This window comes from Cryptotermes secundus, unplaced genomic scaffold (genome assembly GCF_002891405.2).
Source record: "Cryptotermes secundus unplaced genomic scaffold, Csec_1.0 scaffold136, whole genome shotgun sequence".
Classification (NCBI taxonomy): Eukaryota; Metazoa; Arthropoda; class Insecta; order Blattodea; family Kalotermitidae; genus Cryptotermes; species Cryptotermes secundus.
In genome coordinates, this window is record NW_019718618.1 from 12,112 (window position 1) to 38,887 (window position 26,776).

Genomic DNA, 26,776 nt, shown 5'->3' on the forward strand with positions numbered 1-26,776 from the left:
AGGGCATGTAGCAAGAATGGGGAAGAAGAGGAATGCATATAGGGTATCAATGTGAAAGCCAGAACGAAAGAGACCACTAGTAAGATCAAGACGTAGGTGGGTGGACAATATTAAAATGGACCTTAGAGAGATAGGATGGGGTGACATGTACTGGATTGATGTGTTTCAGGATAGCGACTAGTGGAGGGCTCTCGCGAACACGGTAATGAACCGCCGGGTTCCATAAATTACTGGGAAGCTCTTGAGTGGCTGCACAGCTGGCGGTTACATTTATCACCCGATCAAACACAAAGATAACTCTGCGTTTTTACCCAAAGATTGTATTTATATATTTCGCATGCTTTTCAGAATAAACAGCAAAACTTCCTCTCTAAATTGAACTGAAGAGTAAATTTTTATAATAATGACGCAGCGCAGGTCTGAATTTTTAAGTACCATTTAAAAAAAATTGTCATTGAATGCATAAGAAACAACAGAAGATACTGTGACAAGGAAATGAGGAGACAAGACACGTGTCCAAGAGGATGACAGAAGCATGCAGACATAAAAAGAGTAAACACAGGAAGAAGAAGAAGAGAGAGATAATAAACAAATACACGTAAACGAGGCCAGAATTTGTACATTTAAGCCCATTAACATGCGTGGTGAAAGATGATAACTCAATGACACTAATAACCAGGGCCCGGATTTTGATGACCTGAAAATATTTAAAAAATGATCTATAAAATGACCGAAAAAATCCAGAAAAATTATCTAAAATATGACCTAAAAATGTAATATGCAGGGCCCGGATTTTGATGACCTGAAAATATTAAAATAATGACCAATAAAATAACCGAAAAATCCAGAAAAATGACCTAAACGAGAAAAGAAAAAACACTTCGTTTCCATGTTATTCACATTTCAGAAAACATATGAAGAAAAATTCCCTAAAATGGCCAAAAATGACAAGAAATACCCTTAAAAGTCCAATAATTTACCAAAAAATTGCCCCCAAAATGAAAAAATGACCTTAAACCTAAAAATGTCAAAAAATGACAAAAATTAACTATAAAATTTACATTTCTGTAACCAGCAGCTCATATCCGAGATTTATATATTTAAGAGCATCGCATAGGATACAAGGAAAAAAAGATGACATATCATCAAAATCCGGGCCCTGCTAATAACTAAATAACATTTCGCGCAATTTCTGACTGGCAAAGAAGCAGGAGGAGCTATTCATGTTGGTCCCAGTATTGGCGCCTCATGAGTCATGACAACTGCAGCTGGTCTCCCTTCGTGTTTATAAGGCTCTTACCTGAAATATTCTTGACAGGACTCTTCTTCTGCTCGGAGGACGTGTTGTGAGCGCCTTTGAACTACAAAATTCGCCCTTATGGGCGAACGGTTGACAGTGAGGATTTCGGTTCCCATTTTCCATGGCTGTATCACATTTACATCAACATCATATCTCCCAGGCTCCTGTTCTGACAAGAAATAAATCCTCAAGATCTCTAGTTTATATTCCGTCTTAAACAAATAATAATTACACTTCGAAAAAAATTATCAGCACTCACAGAATTGAAAGAACACATTAAAACTAAAGACTGGACGATCGTTCGTGACTTACATTGGAGATTTACTAGTTCGGTAATGTTAACGAACTACGTAAACGCGATAAAATTCTCTTTGAGAAACTACGAACTGTTCAGCTGCTCAAAAAATTCCCGCATTTTGTGGAACCCGAAAGTCCGTTACCATATTCACAAAACCCCGCCAGCAATCCCTATAGTGAGCCACATGAATCAAGTTCACACTTTCCAATACTACGTAGGTAAGTCAAAAATTATCCGCACTCTTGTGTTTCCAATCCATATACAGAAAAGTAGGGGTTGAACAAGTACTTCATTTTTCTACATAGTCCCCTCCATTTTCGATGCACTTGGTCCAGCGGTCCAAAAGCTTGCGTATTCCCTCCACGAAGAAGGCTTTCATTTGGTCGCGTAACCGTTTATGCACCGCTTCCCCCACTTCTTTGTCCGTACAAAACCAAAAACCTCGTAAAACATCTTTGAGCGGTCCAAAGAGATGATAGTCGGAAAGGGCGAGATCTGGGCTGTAGGCAGGGTGTTCCAGCACCTCGAAACGGTCTGGCCGTCCTTGTGTGAGTGTTCATTGTCATGCAACAACAACACTTTCTTCGACAATAGGCCTCGGCGTTTCGTGCGAATTGCTGGCTTCAGATTGTTGGCCAGCAAATCACTGTATCTTGCACTGTTGATCGTACACCCTGTTTCCAGGTAGTCTTCCAGTATAGGCCTTTTTGAGTCCCAAAAAACTGTTAGCATCACCTTTCCCGCGAAAGATTGAGTCTTGAATTTCATCTTCGTTTGCGATCCCGGGTGTTTCCATGCCATACTCTGGCTTCTGGATTCTGGCTCATAGTGATGAACCCACCGATGAATTTCAGCCCCTGACACACCTTCCAATCAGAGAAATCGGATCACTATTCTTTGTTAATCATTGGTGCACACTGCTAGCAGAGCGGCCATGTTTACACTGTCACAGCATCAAGGAAAATGACGCCATCAAGGTAAAACTTCGATCACGTGACCACAGTAGTACCAACTCTAACAATGGATGCGTAGGAGGCAGTGTGACAAACCTAAATATGTGTTATGGAGAAAGTGCGGATAATTTCTGACTTACCCTCGTATTTCCATAATATTTCGATTTGATTCATCTGGCTCTGGAGAAAATCCAATCGCTTTTCTTGTGAACATTGTTAAGAATCCCGAAATTGTATGAAGGACGGAGATATTTATTGCCTAGCTGAGCGACTAACTTTCACACGAATAGCTCAATTCCATGCACTTATTTACCATCGTCAGCCATAAACTCGGCCTAATATATCTCTGAGATTACGTCATTATCAGATAGTGTCATAGATCGTTGAACTCCGTGGTTTTAGCCCGCAAGCGAACTATACCGACAGACCGAGGGACCGCCGCTTACCGGCGAAGTTAGTACCAACTTTAGAGGATGGAGGGTGTCGCGTGGTCAGCGCAACGAATCCCCACGGTCGATAATCTCGGTTTTCTAGTCCGGAGCCGCTAGTTCCTTGAAATAGCTCCTCAGTTATCCTCACGAGACTGAGTGGACACCGTCCCAGACTCACTACTTCTCAGAAAATCTGGTAGCGCTGGGAATCGAACCCGGACTTCTGGGTCTGTAGCCAGGAACTCTGACTCGTGGATCGTTAGGTCATCAATGACTGGATTATATTTTCAGCATACGATCTGAACTAAAATCTCCATACCGCAGAATTCTTTGAATACGTGGGACTTTTCTTCCGTAAGGTTGGCTACTGAAGCTATGACGTACCCACAAAGATATTTTAGACGAAGCCTAGCAACAATTTAATATATGGAATAGTGTAATGCTTTCAAGTAAATAAGCTATTTATAGAATATCTATGCTGTCGTTTTGTTGCCTCTATTCTTATGGAGTTCGAAATTAAATGTACTTTTTTTCAACGCGGTTGAATAGCTCGGTCGCGAGACAGGGGCACTCTACACGGTTTCGCACTTAACTCAATAAAAACTGTCATTTGTCTAACTGTGATCCGCAGACATTCAATTATGCAACAAGTTCTAACGTATTCTAAACCATAGGAAAGGATTTCTAAACTTCTCTCCTGCAAATTGAAATTTTAATGGAGGCATGTTGTGATACTATTTGCATAGCTTCTATCTCAGTAGTTTAGCCGCAGTGAACTTGTTCAAATCCAGCTAAAAGACTAGAGAAGCACTGGACTTACACAAAGGGCAATCATTCGTATGGACAAGTAAGTCATTCGTTCATGTAGGGAGACAACTGCTCTAAGCAGCTGTATTATGTTTGATTAACTAATTATCTTCGTGAAGAATGGTCCTTCTTGAGAATATAATTATAGGGTCATTTGGTCAATAAATTTCCTTTCGTCTATGCAAATACAAGAGAACGCCACTGAAGATGGTTACCAGTGACATCTTCATGCGTAAGTTCTTTGAGATTTCGTAATTATGTTCTAATAAGAACATTTATTCTTCCTGTGTTTAATTTACAGATTAGATCTTCTGGCCTGTTCCAATTCAAAATTAAATTGCCAATTTCAAATTCTTCTTAGATTCGATTCCTGATGAGGTCAGTGGATTTTTCAATTGACCTAATCCTTCCAGCCGCACTATGGCCCTGGGGTCGACTCAACCTCTAGCAGAAATAAGTATCAGGAATCTTCCTGGGGGTAAAGGGTGGGCGACGCGTAAGGCTGACAACCTCACTGCCATCTGTGGGCCGATTGTCTAGAAAATGTGGGAGCCTCGACGTCTCACAACCCTACTGGCCTCCACGACCTGTTACAGGGATAGCTTTACCTTCTAAGAAGTTAAGCACAATAGATCACTGTGGTCGCGGTGCAAGAGCCAAGAAGGCCCACCCCTTGTACATTCATTTTAAGAAGTTCTGAAGGTGGTGCCTACGAATATGTACACATATATGTATAACAGAGATCTGTTCATGCAAAAAGAAAGCTTATTCGCTACAGCACTCCTTGGCCCATGTTTTCATACACATTTACAATATCTTTCGGTACAAATAATTTGTGTAAGAGGGCGCCCCACATAAACAGATCTGCAACTGTCTGACAGTAACAAAAAATCTGGTCTTGGGGCCCCAGATGGGGATGTGACACGAAGATAGACTTGCCAACGGAACTTTGAGTTGCTGATTGAGTCAGCTGAGAGTTACGGTTATGGGAACTCAGAAGCTCATAGCTAAGGACGGGAACAGTTACGGAATCCAGAGGGAAAAAAAGCGTCCGCCGTTGGGAGCCGCTACCAAGCAACGGCTAGTGAAGTGATGTTTGGAGTGTGGAACTCAATGTCAGACTGTCGCAGTTATGTGTAGTTATGAGTGTAAGTGCCCTATGAATACACCTACCAATTAGAACCCCGTCTCTAGTCACACCACGATGCAAATAGGGTATTTCAAAGTATATGTCCCATTGGTTTGGTGGGTAGTACCTGATAAGGGCTCGTTCCCAGGGTCCTGTGATTGGTGTACACAGCTCTTTAATCACTGCAGCCAACTTGTCTATGTGAAAGAAACACAGAACAAAAACCTTGGTCCTCCAAGGTAAAGGGTTTTGCAACAGGCTGGCAACTCGTTCAAGTACGAAAAAAGAAGGGTTACTCATAATCCTCGAAGATTTTTGAGGACGGAACAGGCTTACAAGCTAAAGCTTGCAGATGCTCATGTCTTCTTCTATCTGAAAATTAAATCGTACTTAGCGACATCGTCAAGATAAGAGCATGGAATGGTGGAAAAGTTTCGACATCAGAATATTCTAAGCTACGGCTTTTCTCTCGTCTGAGCTAGGGTTGCGTGGAGTAAGCTAATTTCAGTTATGTAGCTGTGCTAATTGTAGACTAGTTAAGTATTCATTAGAGTGAACAGATGTGTGAGCAAAGTGGCAACACTGGAACAGCTGATGCTGCGGCCGGCGATAACTGGAATCTGCACATGTGACGCATATTTATGCTCCATCAAGCGGACATTAGGAATACAAAATCGTTATGGTGCTGCGTGACATTATGGTAACACAGTGCCCCGAATGTACCAGATAATGGACGTAGCAGGCGTATTAATTCTGTGATTTAGCACCATATAGTTCAGAGAGAGCCTTGAAGTTTCGGAGAAATATATCGCTTCCATCTTCAGGGTCGACAGAAGAATGCAGTAAGCTGACAACTCAAAAAGGCTAAAAGACAGTCAAAATCTCCTTATTATGGGTTTAATTTTTGTACTTAGCTCAAAGAACTCATAAACGTAAAACGTTTTTGCAATTTTCTTATGTAAATTTATGAGATATTTTAAGGCCCTGTTAAAACTCAGGCGGTTAGTTCCCGGCTTCCCAGCATGGAGGTCCGGTTTCGATTTCAGGTCAAGCCATAAGGGATTCTGTGGTGGATAAATTGGGACTGGGGCTGTTTTTTCGAGTACTGCGGTTTCCCCCGCCAATTTTTATTTTACCAAATGCTTCAAATTCAGTAACCCAACAAATGGACGGCGAGTCGAAGAGAAATATTCTCACCCCGCTCTGTAAGAGGCTAAAGGAATATGGAACTGGCCTCTGGCCTGTTTCAATTCATAATTAATCATTAAAATATTAATATTTTAGATATTTGGTACGATTCACTGGACAGTGGATTGGTGCAACACAAGGCATACATCTACGCCGGACACAACAGAGGCGGAATAGAAACAGACCCTGACCAATGTGGGATTTGAACCCTAGATCCTAACATTCGGGCAGCCCGAGAAAATACACGCCTCAGACAGCGCGGGTCGTATATGGTCTTGTAAAATGTAAATATATCCGTGTAACAGGCGGTGGATGCCCATAGGGTTGTGAGACGTCGAGGCTTCCATATTTTCTCTAGACAATCGGCTCACAGATGGCGATGAGGTTGTCAGCCTTACGCACTAACCTATCCCTGTAAGAGGCCGTGGAGGTCCATAGGGTTCTGAGATGTCGAGTTTCCCACATTTTCTAGACAGTCGGCTCATAGATGGCGGTAAGGTTGTCAGCCTTACGCGCCGGCCGCCCTTTACCTCCCAAGATTAGGTCAATTGAAAATCCAATGACCTCGTCGGGAAGCAAACCCGAGACCTTCCGGCTTGTAGCATAAGGCCTCAACCAACCACGCTACCACTCTTTGTACTTCGGGCATAACATCAATTAAAGAGTCACGAAAACCGTAGAACATAATTTTATTTCCGGATCCCCTCACGAGAAAACATATATTCAAAGAGAATGCTGAGACGTCTTAATTTGATTTTGGTTAAGCGTGAACATACAGTGGCCCTCTCAAAAGGGTATCAGGGAAGCAGAAGGGGCTGGCGACCCTTCTAACTGCCCCCAGCACAGGATGTACACTGCAGGAACACTGAATTAGCAGCACATGCATGTGGATAGAGAATACGCAAGCATAACTTTCATCATAGGCGCCGTGAACATTTAAAGTATAGAAGGTTTCGTTTGATGTAATTTAATAAAATGGAAATAAACTAATTAAATTTGCTCCTCAGAAATTCAGTGTACCCTTTAACGAAGCTGAAATACTGTGTCTAGCCCAAAGGAATTATCTCTTTTGCTCTTAAAGAGAATTTAAATATAAGCCGACTTTATGCAACATGATCAGAAGTGGATGTATTTTTTAGAAAGTTGCCTACACTGGTCTTTACCATCAGGCAACTACGAGAGACCTCTGTAAACGTTCATACAGAATAAATCGATATGTCTCGAAATCATCGTATCGTTTGTAATGACGTAACATGTATAATTCTTCTCGCACTTAATGTACACATTTAAAACAATTTTCTTAAATTAGTCTATAATTTTGAAAACATTCTGACTTTCATTTCAGCGAAACCAGGGCGTTATGAGGTGGAACAGCTGAATATACCAAGCAACGGACTGAACAATTAGGGTTCGAATCCCGGCAGGATATATCCCTCCAGATATATGAAGAGATGGTACTTCAAATTAAACCACTACCCATTTTCCGTAAACAAAACAAAACATAAAACTCCGTGACCTGTAGTCCGCAAGCGAACTATACCGACCGAGCGACCGCCGCTTGTCGGCGAAGTTAGTGCCAACTTTTCCGGATAGAGGGTGTCGCGTGATCAGCGCACAGGATCCCCACGGCTGTTAATCTCGGTTTTCTAGACCGGAACCTCTACTTGTCCATTCAAGTAGCTCCTCAATTATCCTCACGAGACTGAGTGAACCCCGTCCCAGACCCACTACTTCTCAGAAAATCTGGTAGCACCGGGAATGGAACCCGGGACCTCTGCATCTGTAGCCAGGAATTCTGGCCACTAGACCACAGAGGCGGTCCTTTTTGAAACAGTCTGTAACTTAATCTATCAATTTTTAAATAATTTCATCGTCATGATTTGGAAATATGGAGACTGAAACAGCACCAAAAATTGCTTACATTAATAATATCGGAACTCATGAGACATGCTCCACGTTCTGCCTGAAGTATCGACAGCGCGGGCGATAATCGATTTATTGCGATTTCTTTATTTGGCAGTTCACTCGTTTTGGAGGCTGCCCCTGACACCTGCCAGCCCTATCTTCAAGCCAACCACTGCCAATATTTCAAAACACAAAAACTCACAAATCAACTAGAAGCTCTGCCATTGAACAAAACAACGAACTAAAGGTCGTGACACTGTATTTCAAACTAGTATTGATCAGCGAAGTAAGTGATAAATATTACACACTTTGCCAAAATAAGTGAGACATACTAGTATTCTACAAAGACAATTGTGAAAGTAAAAAGGTAAAGCTATCCCTGTTACAGGCCGTGGAAGCATATAGGTTTGTGAGACGTTGAGACTCCCACATTTTCTAGACAAGCGGCTCACAGATGATGGTGAGGTTGTCAGCCTTACGTGCCGGCCGCCTTTTACCCCCCAGGAAGATTCCTGGTACTCACTTCTGTTAGAGACTGAATAGACCCCAGGGTCGCAGTGCGGCTGGAAGGATTAGGTCAATTGAAAAAATTCAATGGCCTCATTTGGAACCGAACCCGCGACCTTCCGGCTTGTAGCATAGTGCCTCAACCAACTACGCTTCCACGTCCCCCCGAATTGTACATATATACAGTGTAAATTAAAAAGGAATAACAAATCAAATACTGAAGATTATGATCTTGTCCCTTGTAATCAACAGAAACTAAATTAACATGCAAATATTCACTGTTATCAATAATTCCACCTTTTGTGGTATAATGCCGTGTAATCCATTAAAAGTCAACCGAAGTTTCAGAAGAATCCTGCTTACATCTTCAGGGTAAAATAAAATGGAAAGCAAGAAACGAGAATCTTACATGTTTGCTGATTGGTTACGATATTCAAATAAGAGAGAAGTAAAAATATATACTGAAAGAATCAGCATTTCTCTTTAGTTTTTAGTGACATTACTCATTAAGAAAGCAAAATTAAACATCTAAAAATCTCTAATTATATGCCTCAAAGTCATATTGTTATATAGGATTATCGGTACGTTGAAAGTATATATTAATTTGCAGATAGCTCAGTCGAAACTCAATTAAGTTTTTTCTAATTGAGTTTCAGTTGACTGTACAATAAATGAACTCAAAACATAACCACACTTTATATAGAAAAATGTAAGACTTAAGAGAAAAAAATTATATCGAACATAGAAAGTGTTTGTAACATTTCCTTACATTTTCCGTTCGAAATAATTTCTCTTTGACAAACATTTAGCGATCGAACTCTCGAGACATGCATAGAAACGCAAGCAACTCTTGATTTATATTGCTCGGCAAACTTAACCAATACAAATACAAATTAAAACGCCTGTATAAATTTTCATGAAATTCTCAAATGTAGAATTTCAATAAAAAAACACGCTGTGAGTGGTTCTCGAGTTGTTTCGTTCGTAAAATTAAAGAAATGTAAGTTCCTGATTATTATATAAAAAGAAACTCTGTGACCTGTAGTCCGCAAGCGAACTATACCGACTGAGCGACCGCCGCTTGTCAGCTAAGTTAGTGCCAACTTTTGCAGATAGAGGGTGTCGCGTAGTCAGAGCATCGAATCCCCACGGCCGTTAATTTCGGTTCTCTAGACCGGAGCCGCTATTTCCTTGAAATAGCTCCTCAGTTATCCTCGCGAGGCTGAGTGGACCCCGTTCCAGACCCACTACTTCTCAGAAAATCTGGTGGCGGGACCTCTGGATCTTTAGCCAGGAACTCTGATCACTAGGCCACAGAGGCGGTTGGATTATTACGAATATATACAGGTCTAAGAAGGAAAAGTCTGAATGAGGCAGTTCGCGTTCTGCCACTTTGTAACCTTCCAGCTCTATTCAGAAAGCCAATAGAGTCTGAGTGTGAAGATTGGAGGTCGTTTAGCAGCACACGCGTCTCTCCCTCGTAATTTCTTCTCGACAAAGAGACGCCATATTGCTATTCCAGACCCGTGGAGGACAGGGAAAGGGATTAGTTGAGACTGCCACTTTTCTTTTCCTTCCTTCCTCCCAAAGCGACGTGCTAAGACGACGTTCGTCGAGAAACAGACGCTCTGATAAACGCATAGAAATATTCATCCTACTTCACACAGTCAATATGTCAATCGCAGCCAATTGTCTACTAGCAAGACAAATAATGAACGCTACTTTAAAGAAAATCTGTTCTTGTCTGCAATGTGTGAATTTCAGAAGGACAAGACTGATGGTCTAAACAAATACAACAGTAAGTTTTGTTGAAGGTTTAAAAAACTGAGGAATTTGGTATACGCATTGGGACAGGATAGATTGAAATACACATCATTCTAACAATTGGAAGCATAGCAAGAGGACCTGTATAGCTGACATGCATAATGATCCAGTAAGCTTTTACGGATTAAACAAAAGAATGTACAGGGAACAATGTTTGAAATTTGATGTCATGTGCAACAGAAAATCCAACCAGCTACGAGGTTTTAAACCAAAACTGATTGATGTACAGTAATTCAAGAGGCGCATACAAAACCAGTGGAATGCTGAAGGAATATCAGGCTATAGAGCTCCAAGCATTGTGTCACGTGAAAAACAAAGTCGACACTAACAATGGCATTGGAATATCCAACGCATCTTCTTACCATTCACAATACATCAAACCAGAATCTAATTCTAATTTTAACACCGTAGTTACGAACTAATATTAACAATCCCGGGTTCGATCCAGGGTCTGGTCAAGTAGGATTTGTGGTGGAAAAAGTGGCGCTGGGGTAGGTTTTCTCCGAGTACTTCGGTTTCCCCTGCCAATCTTCATTCCACCAATTGCTCCGCAATCACCCTCACCTATCATCTGGGGCTGGTACAATAGGCCAGAAGTGGCCGCAGGACAAGGGACTTAGACAGTGTAAGATTTGAGGTTTCCACGGCAGTGACTGTGAAGAATGCCGCCTTCTGGTCTATGACGCCGTGTAGGTCCAGTGCAAACCGAAGTTTCGGAGACATGTATAGCCTCCATCTTCAGGGCAGAAAAACCGCGAGTGAGGAACCAGAGTGAGCATACGGCTGCAGACGCCACCTGCTCACTCTGGTTCCTCATTCGCGGATTTTTCTACCCTGAAGGTGGAGATAAATTTCTCCGAAACGTAGGTTTACACTAGACTTACATGGCGTAACATCCCAGAAGATGCCATTCTTAATATTAACAAATTAATATTAGCTTTAGCTTGTGATCAAGTCAAGGAGGATGAGGTGGCCAGGCCTGTACCACGAATGAGGGAGAAGAGGAATGCATATAGGATATTGATGGGAAAGCCAGAAGGAAAGAGACCACTGGGAAGACAAAGGCGTAGGTGGGCGGACAATATTAAAATGAAGAAAGCAGTCTTCTGGGATTTGGCACCGTGTATATGTGGTGTTAACCGACGTTTCGGAGGAACGTATCGCCTCCATCTTCAGGGTAGNATCTTACAATATTAAAATGGATCCTAGAGGGATTGGATGGGATGGTATGGATTGGATTGATCTGGCTCAGGATAGTGACCAGTGGAGGGCTCTTGTGAACACGGTAACGAACTTACGGGCTCCATAAAATTCGGGGAAGTTCTTGAGTAGCTGCAGAATTGGCGGTTCCTCAAGAAGGGCCCAGCTCCATGAGCACGTTTATTCACTCACTGAATGTCGTCTTGATGACCATGTTAATACCCCCCACCTCCGTAACTACTGTCTAATTCTCACCAAAATTGGAATGTATCGATGAATTTTAGTGTAACGTTCAAATATCAAATTTAATGAAAATCCATTCAGTGGTTCCTGAGAGAGAAGGACGCAGAAACACGATGAATATAAAGGACGCATTTTCTTTAACGTTTCGTTTCGAAGGCGCCGAATAACGTTAGGAATTTCGCGCCGTGTTTCAAATGACTTGCTGTTTAAGTAAAAATTGTATATGTCATCTGATTAAGTAGGAATCCAACCGTATTTCTCCTTTTCGAGACAGCGCGCACACCGTGCTTCTCCTGCATGTCCTCGTCGTCGTGAATAATTTCAAGCCACTCGTAACCATAGTTAATGCAAGTGCAGTAATGGGCTTTCAGTCCCGGCAGCCAGGAGAACTCAGCCTGCGATGAATATTCACATCAGTCTATTGGGCGTGATGCTCTGTAGTTTAGCAGATATCAGCGTTTCGGAGGAAACCCCTACCTCCACTTCTAGTCGCAAAGTAAAATTAGAACGATTAAGTCAAGGAGGATGAGATGGGCATGACATGTAGAATGCACAGGGCGAATATGATTGCATAAAGGATTTTCTTGGGAAAGCCAGAATGAAAGAAACCATTAGGAAGGCCTAGATGCAATTTGGAGGATAATATTAAGATGGATCTTAGAGATGTAGGATGGGGTGGTATGGACTGGATTGATCTGGAATAGGATAGGGACCAGTGAAGGGTTCTCGTGAACACGGTAATGAATCTTCGGGTTTCATAACATTTTGGGAAATTCTTGAACATCTGCATAGCTGGCGGGCTTCACAAGAAGGGTTCAGCTCCATGGAGTTATTACTTTTTTTTAATTGGTAGTGGGGTGGAACTAAGTCCCTTGTACTGCGGCCACTTGTGGCCTATTGTACCAGCCCCAGATGATAGGTGAGGGTGATTGTGGAGCAATTGGTGGAATGAAGATTGGTAGGGGAAACCGAAGTACTCGGAGAAAACCTGCCACAGCGCCACTTTGTCCACCACAAATTCCACTTGACCAGACCTGGGATCGAACCCGGGCCGCCGCGGTGGAAAGCCAGCGACTAACCGCTTGAGCTATGGCGCGGCCTTCTATGGGGATGGCTTCAGTAAAAAAAAAAAAAGTCAGTAATCCACAGTTAACTGTGTTGGGGCCGGAACAATCATTACGAGAACCGATACAGAAATTACACTAAACATATACGTGTATACAGGGGGAATGTGGAACGGAGATGTGTTTCTCCGCAACATCCAACTTCTAACAGACTTCACGGCACAAATCCCTGGAGACTGTCCTCTGCAAAAGCCATCTCCGACTTCGTTCCTTTACGAAATATCTCTACAATTATTGTGTTTTTGGACATTAGCCATCGTTCTGTTTTTATTTAAGACACAACTGTTCGGAGACTGAATTCTGTCTCCGTCTTCAGGTGGAATGTACTCCGTTGGGCCCAGTCGATAAAGGTAGTCCCTGTCTCAGGAGACTGGATTCTGTCTCCGTCTTCAGGTGAAACCTAATCAGTTGGGCACAATGGATAGAGCTAGTCTCTATCTCCGGATCTTCAAAACATATTGATTCGGAGACTCAACTCTGTCTCCGTCTTCAGGTAAAACCTTCTCAGTTGGCCCCAGTCGATAAAGCTAATTGCTGTCTCCGTCTTCAGGTGGAACCTACTCAGTTGGGGGCAAAATCGATAGGGCTAGTCCCTGTCTCCGTCTTCAGGTGGAACCTACTCAGTTGGGGCAAATCGATAGGGCTAGTCCCTGTCTCCGGAGGCTGGATTCTGTCTCCGTCTTCAGGTGGAACCTACTCAGTTGGGCCCCATCGATAGAGCTAGTCAATATCTCCGGAGACAATCAAGTCTCCGAGTAGTTGTATGTCTTAAATAGAAACAGGACGAAGGATAATGTCCAGTAACACAAAAATTATATTAACATACCATCGTCACAAATTTTAGATCTTATGAAATACTTAGTTTAATGATTCAAAATGGATTAGTTAAAATTATGTTGATCTTATATAAATTTCTCGGTATTCCTAATAAATCCAGCTCCAGTTACCTAGTCTACATCCCCATTACACCTGTCTCCCTTCCCTGGTCTCATAAATAAGCTGCTCTACTCAGAAGCAGAGCCTTTCGAATGGAAATGTTGGGAACCTTGCACTCAGCATCAATCTTAAGCGGCTTTGCAAATAATCTCCAAGTAGCAATTTTGAATACATTCCGTATTACGACACGCGATGCTGGTGTTTCTGAAATGGGATCGTTGATGTTAATGGCGTTGGAGGTAGTAACACAAACTAACTACTTCGAGTACATCCCTTCTTGAGAAGCTAACAGTCGCTTAGCAACTAAACAATTCTCCAGTTTCGTGCACGGAAGCAAACTATTCATTACTAGGCCAGTTATGAGTTACAGAGGTGATTAGGAACAGCTATCTGCCGGCCCATGACGCCGTGTACAAAATTACTAGCAGAGAATTATACATAAATATTAGTAAATCACTGTTACCATAACACATCCGTGAGTTCGTGTGCTCATTTTTCAAGGTCTTTAGTTCAGAAATTAACAGTGATAATAAAATGTCCTTATGCTTAATTAATTAAGTATTATGCGAGGAAGAGGGGGCAGGCGGTAGCGTAGTTGGTTTAGGCACTATGCTACATACCGGGAGGTCGCGGGTTCGAGTCCCGATGAGGTGATATTTTTCAATTGACCTAATCCTTCCAACCACACTATGTCCCTGGGGTCGAATCATCCTCTAACAGAAATGAGTACCAGGAATCTTCCTGGGGGGTAAAGGGCGGTCGGTGCGTAAGGCTGACAACCCTGCCGCCATCTGTTAGCCGACTGTACAGAAAATATGGGAGCCTCGACGTCTCACACCCCTATGGGCCTCCACGGCCTGTTATAAGGGTAGCACGACAGGAAGAGGTATGGGCGAATGGAAGTAGAGCCCATGAATAAACTTCGGAATACCTTCTAAAATAAAATAAATAGCGAGTTTGGGTTGAATTGAGTGTTATTAGGAGGTTACTCTGCAGGTCGCTGGTATGCCATTTGGAGAAGTTACTCAACACTCGCGTGACAGTTCCGTAACGCCATCTGCATTCTCACTGTCTGTCACATTAATAGTTCAGCGCACTTCTGACAACAATAGCAGCGCTTCAGTGATTACAGAGTCTATATCTGTTCCTTGTGTTACTCTGAGTGATATTCTTGGATACAACATTGACACTTAGAGCGCACACACATATCAGTAAAGTCATTGCATGTACGGAGGGACAGGCTTCCTCAGAGCGATTTTATGGATAGACCCGTAACGTCAGAACATACATTTCACTGGCTATACGTGCAAATTTTCTTACTAAAATTATCTTACAAATTACAAAGGGTGTACTTCACAAAGGACCGCCTCTGTTCTCTAGTGATTACTGTTCCTGCCTAGAGAACCAGAGGTCCCGGGTTCGATACCCGGCGCTACCAGATTTTCTGAGACGTGGTGGGTCTGGAACGGGGTCCACTGAGCTTCGTGAGGATAACTGAGGTGCTATTTTAAGGAAATAAAGACTCCTGTCTCGAAAACCGAGATTAACGGCAGTGGTGATCCGTTGCGCCGACCACACAACACTCTCTATCAGCTGAAGTTGGCAATAACTTCGCCGACAAGCGGCGGTCGCTCGGTCGGTATTGTTCGCTTGCGGAGTACAGGTCACGGCGTTTGTTTTTGTGTACTTCACAAAGCAATGTTATATATTCCAAACATTTTTCTTTACAATTTCTTTAGATTAATGACAAGTGGTTTGGTGTAGTAGTAACGCTCCTTATCCTGCGCTTTTTCGTGGTTTTCCTCTGTTCCTCCATGGAAAAACCATGATAATACCTCAACCACGCCACCATGTCTCTCTTCGGGGCAATTTCCAACTCTTTATCCGCCTCATCCCACAACCCGACATTCCCAGCTACTGACAACCTTGTGGAATAACACAGAACACTAAGCTTAACGAAGTGTTGCACATGAAAGTAATTAACAGACGGGAGAAATGAGAAATTCGGACACACATTTGGTAAAAAGACATAAGGGAAAGAGACAAACTGGAAGACCTACGATTAGATGGGAGAATAATCGTATTGTAGCGTGTATAGTCGTTGCTATGCAACGACAGCGAGATGGGCGGATACAGCAGGGCCATTTCTGGGCAACGGCTCTGTAAACACGATGACCTTGCTAGGCAGCAGATTCTTAATAATGCGACAGTTGGACTATAGCAATGGAAACGGGGTGTTCCTGCGTGTACTCACCAGTGGATGCAGCCTCCTTCCTGTCCGTGTGTCTGTGTGTCCCCCTTATTAACTTCTGAATTCCTGAACCAATGTTCATTAAACTTGGTATGTATATAATGACACTTGAGTCCCGCCTATCAGTTTTCGTGTCTGTACGTGTATCACACCTATCGTTGCTAGGCAACGGCTCGGTAAAAAACGTTACCGCGACAACAAATACACATGCACGGTCGCTCGGTCGGTGTAGTCTGCTTGCGTACTACAGGCCACGGAGTTTGTTTTGTTTATATAACTTCTGGGTTACCGGCAGCGTCTTTAAATACACTAAAAGATCAAGCTGTGGGCGCGCCTTGCCCTTAAGACTTATGAGGGAGCGGAGATATAGCTCCATGAATTCCTAATGTCAGCACTAGGTGGGGGTGAGTGATCAGTTTCACACCACGGCCACTTCACAGGGAACCCTCCCCGGGTACCCATTAGGTGGGATGTTGAGTAAGGAGAAAGGAGAAATCTTTTTACCTTGCCGGGAATCGAACACAAGATTTATGTTTATCAAAGCAAGCCATAATTATACGTATACAATGAATTGCCGGTTCTAACCACGGTATCTGCGAAAAATACGATCCTCTGGGGCAAAATGTTTAATCAGACAGAAGCCAACTGATGTTTTGTAGGAGCACAGTACCTCCATCTTCAAAGTCGAAGAGTAAGCCAGACAAGAATCCAGCAAGAATAAGGCTACAAGCGCTATGTTTCTCCGGGATTCCTAACAGATTACACGGCGTCACATCCAAGAAGACGGCATTCTTCAAGAATTATCTCTGTTCAATATGACACACTATATAGACTCATGCAACACAAGTATGGAATGAAGGCCATGGGAAACTGCATATCACTTGCATTCGTTGTTCTCACTTTCAAAATAACATCATAATCTATATCACATCACATCATGTAAAACACAGGAGCTTACGAAATCTATCTACGAATCCAATTAAGTTTCATAAAAAAATATTATTAACACGTAATAAAAACTTATTTAGTTAGCGGGCAAGAGAGGGCCAGAGATCACGTGATTCACTTACCTGGCCAAGCCGTGGCAGATCGACGCCGTCCGTCGAGCGGCGTCTCAGAGCTAACAGCATCTCGTGAGGCGACGCTCACTGCTTTTACCTTCAATGATATGCGCGCACTTGTCGACGTCCCCTCCGTGACCATGCGCTGTGACGGTCCAGGCTCCTAGAGTGGGTACACAGTGGAGCGATAGAGAGACTGGTTCCCGCGCACAGCTGAACAAGATCTTAGAACGGCGCATCGCTTTCTGCGCATTCCTAAGACAATAGTTATTTATAAGTGTGCTATTATCTTGGATGTAACGCCATGCAGTCCGGTAAATATCGTATCGGATGGATCTACTGCTTCTACTATGAGGGAGAGCCAGTAAATAGGTCAAAAATTGCCACAAATCGTAAAACATGTGATATTCGAACCTGGGAAAAAATTTCCCGACATATCCTCCACCAAGTGTGATATACATGTCCTATCGCTTTACCAGTGCGTCGAAACACGCAGTATAAAAGTCTTCTGAACTGTTGTCTCAATCACTTCCTCACTTCGTTTAAACCTCTTCATCAGCGAAATCTTTGCCACCCAGTTGAGAACCGCTTTAAGCGACAAACACTTCCCACGTTAAACAGGAAACATTTCATTATAAATATTACTTACATTTGGACTTTGCCTACAAAATACGTACAATAGAACGTGGTACACTCCTCAATCACATTCGCCGTTTTGACTACTGAAACCACATTTGAAAATGCGCATGCGCATCTGCTACCTAAACTGCCATGAAGCTAGACTGTGCTGCTACCTAGTGATACAAATGGGAAATATTATTACATCTATTACAGCAGTTTGCTTCCATTTGTGACATATTTACTGATTTTTCCTCGTATCTTCAGGGTCGAAGATTAAGTCAAGGGCGAAACTATTTCGAAAATACCGGAAAAGCTCTAGTCTCGTGTGTTTTCTTGACAGAAGTTATTTCTGATGCTTCAAAATCGGCTGCCAATGCTCTGTTACTAAGTAAAATAAATATAGGACTACATCGTGTTTTTGATTTGACAGGTTCGAATCTCGATAGGACAGTATTCTTGGCAACGTTCAACATGGTTTTCCTCAGTTCCTCTAGAAAATATCAGGATCATACCTTAAATTTGGACACATCTTCTTCCTCCCACACATCAATTCATTATTCATCAAATAATTCGACTCCGGATGGCCCGAGTTCATTACAACTTCATCAGATAAACTATAAACTATTATTGCTTTTCGACGAGGAGGAGCTAATAGTTCTCAGAGCAATTATGCACATCTACTGTAGAATATATCGGGTGATTCTAAATTATTGTCAGGGCTTCCGTTTATATTCCATGGAAAGCCCGACAATTTAGAATCACCCTGTACATTGAAATGGCGATGTCTTAATAACATTTTGTAAATGTATTCTGCATTTTAACCCAAGGAAAAAATAAATAACAGTAAAGTAGAGTTTGTTATATGTTAAAGATATGATAATTTATGTAGTATGCCGTTGGAAGTAATTCTTGGGAGCCTATCTTATTGCGGAGAGATCACAGGAGACAAAGATTAGAATGTAAGCAAGCCATAAAGACAAGGAACTTTGTACATGCAGACAATAGTTCAGAGAAACCAACTTGTAAGGAGGCTATGTAAGGGGGAAAAAAATCCTTGAGGTTTCGTATAAAGAGCTTCATAAATTGAATAAGCAGAGGAGATAAAAACTTGCGCCTGAGAAGACTAAATCTTAGAAGAAGAGCAGGGAAGAATAAAAGTAGGAAAGTCAGAAGCCACAACTTCAAACCACTATGAAGTCCTCTTGCCATTTCGTGCTCAATCACCTTGGAATGCCGACCCTCCGAAACTCGACACAATTCTCCAACGCTGATCTCTAATCTAATCTACCTCAGAGTCAAAGTTACATTGCGACTGACGGTCAGTCAATCAGTAAGTCTTGGTGTCGAGTCCCATCTGGGGCTCGTGACCAGATATTTATTGCTGTTTGACAGCTACGGTCTTGTTTTTGTGGGGCGCCCTCTCTGATGAGAGCACGGGTCTGTCTTTTGTATATACTTCTGGCCCTCGCCAGCGTAGTCTTCCTAGGGTCGGAGACTTCCATTTGCTCTAATCTAGCTACAAACAGATTCTCATTATATATATGCGGCACGGACTACATAGAAAACACCTTCTATTAGGGATGCGTGTTTACAGCTCTGCTGCCTAGCACTGGGCATGAGGAGGACCACATAGAAAACAACTCATCTGTTGTCAGAATTATTGTGCTACCTAGCAACACGTTGTAGCATGGTCCACATAGAACACAGGTCCAACTGTTGCGTGTTCCCTGAAACTTGTATACTGAGTCGCTGCCTAGCAGTGGGTCGATACGTCACCCTATCCTGAAGAACAATGTGTATATATTTTCATACAATTTCTCTAGTACTCATTTCTAGCCTTACACGTTACCGAACGATACATCGAGGATTTTTAACGCCATTTCCCAGCGCTTCGAAACCGACGGTGGTTAAGAGTCCACTGCTAAAACTGAGTCAGATTGTACCGATATTACAGATGATTATGGAACTGTACTAATTCCATATTTTTCTATGTTATTTGTATATGTCATGTAAACGGTAAAAGGTAAAGCTATCCGTGTAACAAGCCGTGGACGCACATAGGGTTGTGAGATGTCGAGGCTCCCACATTTTCTAGACAATCGGCTCAAAGATGGCGGTAAGGTTGTCAGCCTTACGCGACAAGCTATCCCTGTAACAGGCCGTGGACGCACATAGGGTTCTGGGACCTTAAGGCTCCCAAATTCTCTAGACAATCGGCTAGGAGACGGAGCGTAATCAACACATTTTACTTAGTATGTAATAAAAACGCTTGGTAGAGTTTTCTTCGGCAAGAGTCTGCACCCATTGCAACGAGTTGAGAAATTTTGAGTAAATTTTCCAGCAAGGTTTTCCGAGTTAAAAAGAAAAGGACTAGAAACATCCGCATTTCTTTTTTGACAAGAGTAAACGCCTATTTTGAAGAGGCGAAGAAATTTTCGTAAAATTTTTTGCCGCATGCAGCCCTCGGGCCTTGAATTGGACACCCTTGACTAGAATACATTACATTTAAAAATGTGAGAAGCAGTTAAGAACACTCCTCCCTCATAGTGGGCTATAAGTGGGAGTGGATTGTTAGAATGTATCATGGAAAAGGATAGGGATCCACAATAATTTCTATTAAAGTATCCCACGATATTCACATTTAATTTCAAAGCACTGTGTGGATCGCTTGAGTACAGTGCCCACAAAGCGGATTACGGTGCTGCGAAGGAGTCAGAATTCACATTTTTTCCTCTCCACAATATATATATATATATATGTAAATTTATAGGAGCCGGGAAAGAATTAAATTCTATCCAACTGTAGCCACATGATTTAAATACAGAGCGTAACATTTATCAGGGTGCGAGATTTCAGGTGTTCTCAGCGGTAACTGAACTATGTTTGAAGAAATTACTTTACAGTACGTTATTATCAAGCCGATCACAACAACCGGCCGCGCGGTCTAAGTCATGAACTGTCTTCGTCCGCTCGAACACGGGGATCTGGGTTAGAATCCCAATCGAGACATGGATTTTAGTGTGCGTTTGTTTTGTGTGTAGGTAGCGGCCTTGCGACGGGCTGATCCCCCGTCCAAGGAGTCCTCCCGACAGTGTAAAACAAACTGAAAAGCGGCTAAGGCAGCAGTTGTCCTGCTTATAACATATCGTAACGGACCACACAGAAAACACCGTTCCTGTTGCTGTATCCACTGTTGATTTCGCGTCTGTTTTGATGCCCATGTGATCGCTATTCAACCACTGCCTAGCAACGCCTGTTATTTACAGAGTCATTATTTATCAATGGCGTATCTCGCTATCGTTGCGTAGCAATGGGTGTACATCCTACAATATTATTAAAAATAATACGTATAAGCTCCATGAATTGTTTGAAAATGGAAAAGAAAATGCTAAATTCGCACTTTTCAACTCTGTCCCTGTCCTAAGACGATGAATGGACCACGCGTTACATATGCGCGCATATGAATCCAGTTATATATAGAAGGCTAGGCAATAAGAAATATACGCCGCTGACAGTGACATATAGCGAACCTACGGCAAAGAGATATCTTCCTGCAAAAAAAAGTCATGACGTTACTGAGTATCCTACAAGACACAGAGAGAGAATAAAAACACGGCACCTTAGATGCGTAAATCCTAGGAATCCACTGCGATGTTGTCCCAAAGTTGAGGCATAGTTCGTCCCAGTACGACGGAAGTCCAGCGCACAGGATTTCCTCCCCTTACGAAGCACGACCGTAAAATTCACGATGCGGATGAGAAACTTACGGAATATTAAAAAAAAATTTGGATAAATTCCGTAACTTTAAGAAACACAAAATTCCAGACAACAAATTCACCGAGTATGCTCGTTTAAGTACTTTTGACTTGTATTTAGGTGGTGTGTGGCTCAACTCGACCACCTCTGTGGTCTAGTGGTCAGAGTTCCTGGTTACAGATTTAGAGTTCCCGGGTTCGATTCCCGGCGCTACCAGACATTCTGAGAAGTAGTGGGTCTGGAACGGGGTCTACTCAGCCTCGTGAGGATAACTGAGGAGCTCTAGAAAACCGAAATTAAAGGCCGTGGGGATCCGTTGCGCTGACCACGTGACACCCTCTATCCGCTAAAGTTGGTATTAACTTCGCCGACAAGCGGCGGTCGCTCGGTCGGTATAGCTCGCTTGCGGACTACAGGCTACGGATCACAAACATTACTACATTTTCCTCTTTTTCTTCTCTTCTTCCTGTTCCTTCATCTTATTATTCTTAACCCTCTCTTCTCTCATCATGTTCTCTCTTCACCCGCTTTCTTCAGCGCGTGGCCCTCACACTTGTGCTATCTCGCAGTGAAGCCGTTTTCATTCATACATTCATCAGTCACTCTACAGCCCTTCGTCTGACCGCTTTTTCAGTCGGTAGGACTCTTTGGATGGGGGATCAGTAGGTTGCAATGTCGCTACCTACACACAGCACATCACAAACACAGACATCCATGTCTCGAGCAAGATTCGAACCCACGACCCCAGCGTTCGAACGAGTAAAGAGTTCATCCATTAGATCGCGTGACCACTGTGATGGGCCATGAAGACGTATGGGGGAGTGGAAGTATAGCTCCGAGATTCTTGACCTCGGCACTAAACGGAGGTGAGCGGTGAGCTTCAAGCCCGAGGTGGATAAAAGAACCCACGTATCTATGTTTAATTTACTTGAGGAATTGTTATTTAATTTTAAAACTAAAACAAAGGTCTACAATAGCAGGATCGCCGAGTTGGAACGACGCCCATACTGCGTCCTCGTCAGGCGTATACATTATTGCGCAATTAAGTCTCCTCAGGCAAATGTTCCAGCGCTTATAACCACAGACAAGCACTTCAAATGTTTACAAACGCATATCTGCTCTGTAGTTACCGCCCCTGTCCACAGGCGGAAGAGTTCAGGTTTTGTTCACAGAACGTATATTTGCTGACAGTAGGAAAGACCGTGGAGTGACCCGTCACTTGCAGGAAATACAGCTTGTGGTGTTCCTCAACAAAATATGTCACCTACATCAGGGGAAACCAAAATTTCCCCTTTATTCGACTTATTAAGATCTTGTACATAAAATCCATCTGCTATACGAACAAAGTTACGTCAAACCTTGTGTAGCCAACCTTACGGAAGAAAAGTTCTTTGTATGCCTGAATTTCCCACCGGCGTAGGAATACTGGAAATGTGTTCAAAATATTGTGGCATGTAGGCAACGACCACGAAATAAGCAAGTATGCAGCAGTTGTTGCTAAGCAATGGCTCTGTAAAGGACGACAGTTGCTAGGAAATGGTTGAGTAGCGATCACGTGGGAACTCCAAAAGATACGAACGCAACAATGACACAGTAACAGAGGAAAAGTGTCTTCTGTGCGGTCCGTGCCGAGACGTTATCGGTAGGATAAGTTAGTGAGGAGTGAGTCAGTCAGTCAGACGGTGGAGTTAGTAACTGAAGAGTTGACTGGTGAGATAGAGAGCTGCTGCTGTTCGAAGCTGGTTGCTGAGGCCGGAGACAGTTCGGGAACCCAGAGGAAGGGGAACGTCCGCCGATGGAAGCCGCTACTAAGCATTCTATCTTCTGTTCCGTTGCTTTGATGTTCCTCACTCATGGAGCTGCGCCCTTCTTGAGAAGCCGCCAATTCTGCAGCTACTCAAGAACTTCCCAGAATTTTATAGAACACGAAGGTTTATTACCGTGTTCACAAGAGCCCTCCACTTGTCACTATCCTGAGCCAGATCAAACCAATCAATGCAATCCCATCCTATCTCTCTAAGATTCATTTTAATAATGTCCACCCTTGGTCTTCCCAGTGGTCTCATTTCTTCCGGCTTTCCCACCAATATCCCGTATGANGTATTTTAATTTTTATGATTTTAGACAGCAGACGGGAAGACAAAAGGGTCTGGAATGCATTATAGGCCACGGAAACCCCGACAATAATTTATAATCACCCTGTATAAGTGTTTGTACTTTCCGTACATGCAATCTCAGGTCCAAGCTTCAGAAAACATATAAACTTTCAAACAGTCTGCATTTCTTAACGCTTCAAGTAAAAGAAACACATTTAATCAGGTCCTGAGGTGAGCAACCGCGCTCATACATAGTCAAATTCCTGAGTACCACACCAAGAAGCCTCAAAGCCAAGTCTTTATTGCAAAATGCATCAGCTTTTATTAACAAAAGAGAAAGACAGAGATGTGCTCAGTTCTCCCGACACCCCGCGCAAGTGAGATCACTTCGAGAGTAGCTCACCGCAGCGCGACTGAGAAGTGCTTCTTGTAGCACGTATATAAGCACACTCTGCATAAATTTGATTTAGGCAAATGGAAGACAGAGCGTTCAACCCATCCAATAGCATTAGTTCCATTATAGCACACTAATGCCCTATTTTATTCCTTATTTATGTACCTGAATGTACTCTGAATGCAAATGCTTTTAAATAGTATTAAGATTTTATGGATATAGCCTCTGTGAACCGATTGCCTAGAAAATGTGTGAACATCGACGTCTCACTAACCTATGGGCTTCCATGGCCTGTTACAGGGATAGCTTGGTGCGTAAGGCTGACAGCCTCACCGCCATCTGTGAGCTGATTGTCTAGAAAGCATGGGAGCCTCGACGTCTTAGAACCCTATGGGCCTCCACAGGGATAGCTTTACTTTTTGTTTCTTAGGCCCGTATATCCATTTTTGGATGTCCAACATTAGCATGACATTTGAAAGGCGCTTTTCTTGTGACTCATTGTACGAATGTGTCAGCATCTAGCACTATACAGGGTGTCCCAGGAGGAAATATCAATATTCTGGGTAGTCACATTATCGGTCATCCTAAGCAAAAATTTGTATATGTACGTGTGTCCTATTTCACCGCACACTGTACAGACGAGCAACACGCCATGTCCTCACACGAGTTGCACCGAGACAGAGCTATTTCACTGTACACTGTACAGACGGGCAACACGCCATGTCCTCACACGAGTTGCGAGTGCATTGATGTTGACGGTGGAATTTGCGAAAATGTATTACACTAGGTAAACTGTACCAACTTTGTCACTTGAACAATAAATACTAGTATTAGAAACAGTAGGAAATATCTCTTTCTTATCAACAGTTTTGGGAGTGTACAGTAAAACAGCTGTACCTCGGGAACCGTTCGGAATAGGACACATGTACCTATACACTTTTTCGCTTAGAATGGCCGATACTGTGACCTCCCAGAATATTGACCTTTCCTCCTGGAACACCCTGTATAGCGTCAGATATGAATGATAAATCGGAGAGGATATGGAAGGCAGTGGTAAAGGCCTAATCGACGGATGATCTCAGTATGTGCTTGGAGTGACTGAGGAAAACCAAGGAGAGTCTAAGTCAATATAGACGACAGTCTCGCTACTTCTTGCCACATTGCTCACGCGTAACCAGAGGTCATGTCTCAAGCCTGGTGTGAACGAACAAAGGAAAACTGTAACTGAGAGATTCCAGAATCCACCAAGCACCTAAGGAAGAACGTTAAAACTTCTGTGGACAAACGTGATTTAGAGGGCAAGGAAGATTAATGGCTCCACGCGCCAAGCCGTAGTGGAAGTTTTCTTAACTAACTACAGCACTCTGTAATTGAAATAACCTTTCCTTGCTAACATAACCTCATATACAGAAATGCCTGTAACACTTTCTTCTTCCGAAAGAGTAAAACTGACGTCAATTCAAGTTTCATATTAACATCTTTTGGCCTTTCTTTCTCTCTTCATCAGGGCAACGTAAAAGGGCGGCTTGGCATAGTAAGAGTTAAAATGATACTTGTAGGATTAAAACAGGGAATCTGAGTCTCGTGAAAATTTACTCAAAATTCGGGGGGGGGGAACTTCCGTTGTTTGTAGATGATGTGAAAATTTTGTTACGTAACAAATTCCCTGTGTTTGAACTCCTTCTCCGTTCTGCGAAATATGTTCCTTTAATCAATCTTGGAAATAGACGAGTTAGTTTACACAAGGTCACAGCCAACGAACACTATCTTGTGACATGTGACACCGTGCAGTCTGATGTTTTGGCGAAACATATTACCTCCATCTTCAGGATCGAAGATTAGTCTGTGCAAACAAGCGGAAGGAAATAGACAATTTGCTTGACTTACTGCAGAGGGTGGTTATATACAGCGATGGTGTCATGCATGTCCAAAAAAAAATTAATGCAAATTTTTCTGAATTGTGGGTCCTCTGCGCTCCAGCCATGATTAATGTTTCGATTCTGCTAGTCAGGAACAACACTGCGCGTAATATAACACAGACATTTAATGTTTAATTACTAATTCGATTAATCTTTCATTTCAGCCGCAGAGCGAGGGATCTATGCGAACCATACGGAGGCACAAAGCGTGGTTATGATTGATAGCGCGGTGCGGGGAGGGGTAATGATTGCGGACACGTCCGGGAGCGGAGAAACAGAAAACACTGGCTTCTCGCACTGGGCAGGGCACAGCATGCGGGCTTATCGCATCGAGAGCTGTGACACGGAATTAGAAACACGTAACTAACTCCTTTGAGCTGAGCCCTTCTTAAGAATCAGCCAGCTGCTCAGTCACTCAAGAAATTTCCAGAATATTATGGGAACCGAAGGTGCATTACCGTGTTCATAAGAGCCCTTCACTAGTCCCTATCCTCAGCCAGATCAGTTCACTCCATAACACCACATCCTACATCTCTATAATCCATTTTAATATTATCAATTCATGTATGCAGATCCAGGAGGAAATCAAGAGGCGATTGGACTCGGGTAATGCTTGCTACCATTCAGTCCAGAACCTTTTGTCTTCTCGTCTCTTGTCCAAAAACAAAAATTAGAATATACAAAACTATAACTTTGCATGTGATTCTGTGTGGCTGTGAAACTTGGTCTCTGACATTAAGGGAGGAACATAGACTGTGGGTGTTTGAGAACAGGGTGTTGAGGAGAATATTTGGACCGAAGAGTGATGAAGTGACAGGAGGTTGGAGACAACT

At 42.8% G+C, this 26,776-nt stretch overlaps 1 protein-coding gene across 1 annotated transcript in view; it reads right to left on the minus strand.

The window, feature by feature from the left end:
• Positions 1-26,776, minus strand: part of LOC111861716 (protein O-linked-mannose beta-1,2-N-acetylglucosaminyltransferase 1) — a gene marked incomplete at its 3' end in the record, with an annotated part of 74,688 nt that overhangs the window by 11,816 nt on the left and 36,096 nt on the right. Inside the window, exons 2-3 of the mRNA XM_033750433.1 lie at positions 17,167-17,320; positions 1,301-1,464 (exon numbers count right to left, since the gene is read on the minus strand). Coding sequence (XP_033606324.1) covers positions 1,301-1,423 — 123 coding nt within the window. The remainder of the gene's footprint in view (positions 1-1,300; positions 1,465-17,166; positions 17,321-26,776) is intronic.